This window comes from Gavialis gangeticus, unplaced genomic scaffold (assembly GCF_001723915.1).
Source record: "Gavialis gangeticus isolate Ggan-Ray unplaced genomic scaffold, GavGan_comp1, whole genome shotgun sequence".
NCBI classification, from domain to species: domain Eukaryota; kingdom Metazoa; phylum Chordata; order Crocodylia; family Gavialidae; genus Gavialis; species Gavialis gangeticus.
Window position 1 is genome coordinate 3,917,177 of NW_017728993.1, and position 4,788 is coordinate 3,921,964.

General features: G+C 43.1%; 1 protein-coding gene across 3 annotated transcripts in view; it reads right to left on the reverse strand.

The window, feature by feature from the left end:
- Positions 1 to 4,788, reverse strand: part of LRRC7 (leucine rich repeat containing 7) — a 290,296-nt gene that overhangs the window by 72,096 nt on the left and 213,412 nt on the right. For all 3 annotated transcript variants that reach the window (XM_019528410.1, XM_019528409.1, XM_019528408.1), the window contains exon 15: positions 1,906 to 2,106. In XM_019528410.1, the coding sequence (XP_019383955.1) occupies positions 1,906 to 2,106 (201 nt within the window). The remainder of the gene's footprint in view (positions 1 to 1,905; positions 2,107 to 4,788) is intronic.

Below are 4,788 nucleotides of genomic sequence, written 5' to 3' on the forward strand. Positions count from 1 at the left end.
GGGGGGGCTGTGGCTTGGGAGTGTGGGGCACCAGGAGGGGGTGGGGGGCTGTGGGTTGGAAATGAGGGTCACTGGCAGCACCAGGAGGCTGCAGGTCAGGACTGAGGGGCACAGCAGGGACAGGGGGTGGGGGGCTGCGGGTCGGGAGTGAGTATTTGAAATCCTCATTCATGATGGGGAATTGGCTAGTTTACCCTATAAATATAACACACATATCAGTACAATAATTGGAGTAATGGTTACTGGGACCTCTGGATGGTCAAAACAGCCCAATTAATGCCCTGGTACATAAACAGCTGAAAAGGAAAAATTCATGTAGTTACACAGTTACTGTTGGCATCAGGGTGGTATATTTTAAGGACAATGCATCAGTATATTTACATTATAAGGGGATGGAAAAGACACCTTGATAAACTTCAAATGACTTTGTTTTCTAATGTTTTATTTTTAAAAATGCAGATTGTGCAGAGATTTCAAGAGTGCACGAAGGGTTCTCTGTAGCTCTCCCATAGTTAATCATGGAATGCTCAGGAAGTACTCCTGGAATGAAAAAATTATTTCATCATTCATTCTTTTAATTGATCCAAAAAGGGGTTAGATTCAGTCTTTGTGTAAGTGTGTAAATGTTCACTAAAGTCAAAGGAGCTCAGCATTCTTATAGCAGCTTTGAACCAGGAGTATCATATCTAGAACAAATTCTGAAGAAAATTACTTTCAATAATATTCAAGTTAGAATTGCACATTAGAATTGTAATGTACAAACTAACTCTCTCTTGGTAAATATTTATTTACCAAGGGCCAAGTTTTGCAACTCACACTGGCAATAAATAGGACGTTGTAGGTAGTAAATATGTTATGTAACTTACCAAACTAAGTTACTATTCTATGCCACTGGAAGCAACAGAACCTTGACCTAACTTAATAGCAAAGCCACAAAACAGATTTGCCACTGAATATTTGAATAAAGATGACATTTATGTGCATATGCTTAAAATATAAATTACTTTCAAGTCCATTTTTTTGCTGACATACATGCAAGGTTGCCAAGCCAAGACAATTTTTTAAAAATTAATAATCTTTAAACTTTTCAGTAAATAAAACCAATCTTTTTTTTACTGACATATGTTTTACATAGTGTAAATGTAACCCTTCTGCCAGGCTCTGGATGAGGGTCAGGTTAAAATTTAGAAGTTTAATACCAGCCATAATAAAAAAGTTTGGTTGTCAGTAAAAATAATTTTCTTGGCTTGGCAACCTGGCTTGATACCAGCAATGCCTTTAAAGCATACCACCAGCAAGCCAGTGGTACCCTATTCACCACACCACACCACAATATCCTCAAATGCTGCCCACCCAGTCTTATCCCTGCTGGCCCTGCCGTCCTGTCCTAGCACAGATCCACAACAAAGGACTACTGTCTGTCTACTTGCAAACCAGTAGTGTTACAGGCAGGAAACAGAATGCAGGAGCAGCAGCAGCAGCACATGGCTGGGACAGAAGGGGACTACAAAGAATGCTCCCTGAAAGGTGCTGTGCTCCAACTCAGATACCAAGTGGTATTGCTGTACTTTACCTGTCCTTCAACATTCAGCCATATTCAGAGGTGGAGTTTCAGTCAAGCTCTTTGATGTTTAGTTTTTACAAACAACTCAATTTTTTATGGACTTTATGGACAGGCTTTTTTTACCTGTGTTTTTTTACTGACCACCCATAACTTTATGGACAGTTGGCAACCCTGCATAGATGTCTCATAATTAAGGAAAAATCATTTTTTAAAACTTGAAACCATAAATAATTGCTTATGTTGCTACGACTAGCGTGATGCCAGTTACATGTTATGTGATGAAGCAAAACTAAAACCTCATTTTGAGCTCTTGAAATAAAACACCAATTCTGCAACATTACCTCCACTGAAATCTCCTTTGTTGCCATGGGCCACTTGTGCTCATATTTTTCTTTCATGCTTTGCTCAGGGTTGGTAGTTGGTGTCGAGTTTTCAGGCCGTACTCCATGACTTGTTTTGCCCACCATATTTTGAACTGATTTTACCATATTCTTTAAATCTTCTGGGTATGGGGTTGGATAACGTTTTAGATTTATTTCAACCTGAACAATTTAAAAAGAATTAACACACATGCACAAAACCCAAAAATGACATACATTTTAAATTTATGTTTTGACGGTTACAGCTAAGTGCATAATATATAAATGGTGAATTAAAATATTTGAGGAAATGTATTACATATATTTGTCCTCATTAAATATATTTTTTAAAGTCATTGGGCTGGAATTTGATCTCAGTTATACAACTATCAATTTGGTATGAAACTCTTCTGATGTAAAAATCAAATCAGAATCCATCCCTTTGAGCTTATCTTTTACAATGTGGCTCAGAATCTGCATTCAGATTTAAACTGCTAACATATTTGGACACTTCTCAGTTACAAACATACTGATATAAGTCCAGACTAATGTTGCTAAATTCAGTGGATGGAGTTGCTTTGGATTTATAACAGAATAACTGAGAACAGAATTTAACCTACTGGGCAGCTATTGTCGTTTGTTGTGTACACGTATCTCATACTCATATGAATGGATTTACTTTTATGCATCTAGAAATACAGAAGAATAAATCTCTAGTTGCTCAATTCCATCACCTTGAGTTATTTTAGTTTAGTGACAGTCCTGTTAATTTCCTATACTATTCAATGCAACTCAAAGCCTTAATACATGGCACTTTTAAGGTGCAGACAGAAGTCACCATTTTTGCCCAATCTGGTCACAGGAAGCAGTCTATAGCCATAATCAAACACAAGTGCACAGCTGCAGAAAACGTAAAAAATAGCCTATTGGGTGAAAATCTGGCCCCTCATTGCATGAAATACCAGGTAAAGACTTTTCAAAATGTAGCATCTTCTGGAACTTGTGTCTGTGCTGCCTCCCAGCCTGTTGCTGTTTTCAGAATGGGAGGGGGGAAAGGAAGTGGAGAGAATTCAGTCTAGGAGTTTTTCAATCTGCCCCCTGGAGGGTGTGTTGAAGCCCCCCCGAGGTGGGAGGGTTTCAGTTCATCCACCCCACCCTTCAGCACCAAGTGGGGAGCCCCAGGAATGAGCTCCCTCCCCTTCCTTTCCCCTCTCCCATTCTGAAAACAGCAAGCACTGGCAGAGAGCCCATGGCTGTTGCTATGGGAATCTAGCTGCAGACTTCTATCCCTCAGCTAGGATTCCCCTCCTCCCTGGAACCAACAATGAACTTCTGTTTGATCTGGGGTAAGGTTGTAACTGAGAATGCTTTGTAGGAAAGATTCTGAGTTACAGCCAGGAGCTGCACTTCTGTCTGCACCCTTTGTGTAACGCACCTTCACAACGATGTAAACAATGAGGAGAAAAATATAATGTATAGCTCTGTAATGCTATAGCTCACTAGAATCTTGTTTAGAGTTGCACCAGGAAAAAATAAATCAGAGCTAAAGCTATACTGGTTTAAGCTAACACAAGTCTAGGTATTGTGCATCCACTTCTATGTGTGTGGACTGCTGTTTGTTCAAAGCAAAAAGACAGTGGCAGCAGCAGAAAGATGATTCTGCTGGACACTGGTATAATGTATATCGGTATACACAACTAATTCAACTTACACACATGATGTAAACACGCGTGCAACAGCTCAAATAGGAGCAGCACAAATTTGTGCTGGGTATTTTTGCCTCAGCACATGTGCCTAGACATGCACTTTGCTGTGGGGCAAGTTGTGCCACTTGGGGCAAAATGACCCTGCCCAGCTCTGGAGCCAGGGGGAGCCACAGCCTGGGACAGCACCTTTATGTGTGTGTGTGGGGGGGGGGGGTGTATATCTATATATCTATAACTATATATAGATAGACAGATAAATAGACAGACAGACAGACAGATAGACAGATCGATCGATCAATCAGTTTGGCAATGTTTTATTGCTATATTTACAATTTTAAAGCGATTTGGGAGCCTACCAGTGTCTCTATCATTGTAATAAAATTAATTCTAAATATCTATACGCTTTCATGTTTGCTTTTGGCTTTCTTACCATAGAAAAGTTAGAGCTCCCCTGACCCCTTCACTTTGCAGGAGGGTTGTGGGTGGGTGTGGAGGTGGTGTAGGGTTTGCAGGAGGGTTTTGGAGGGTGTGGGTGGTGTGGGGGGGATGTGGGGTTTGTGAGGGGGGCTGCCACACCCTCCCCACAGCGCCAGCCAGGCTGTGCTGGTGGTAACACTGCCAGACCCACAGTCTGTGCACGGAGAATGAGCCTGGCCAGACCCAACCTGGCCTGGCACAACCCACTAACACGTGTGGATGGGACTGGGATGCATGGTTCCGGGACATGTGGCTCCCATCCAAAGGTGTGCGCTAGCTGGGCAGGCCAGGCCGGGTCACGTTTGGCCTGTTCTCCATGAAGGTCAGGTAGTAATACACAACCGCATGGCTGTGCCTACAATGGGCTATGGTGCATCACCACCTGACCCTCATGGAGAACAGGCCCAGCCCAGCCCAGCCCAGTCTGACATAACCCAACTTGACCCAACCCACCCAGCTAGCACCCACCTTTGGACAGGAGCCACACGTCCCAGGCCTGTCCAAAGGTGCGCTAGCGGACCGTGTCATGCTGGGTCGGTTCCTGCCAGGCCCATTCTCCCCACACAGACCACATTTCCAGCAGTGCTGCCGCCAGCACAGCCCAGCTGGTGCTTCAGGGGGTGGGAGGGATGGGCATGTGGTGGCCCCCCCACAGGCCCCCCACACCATCTCCATACACTCC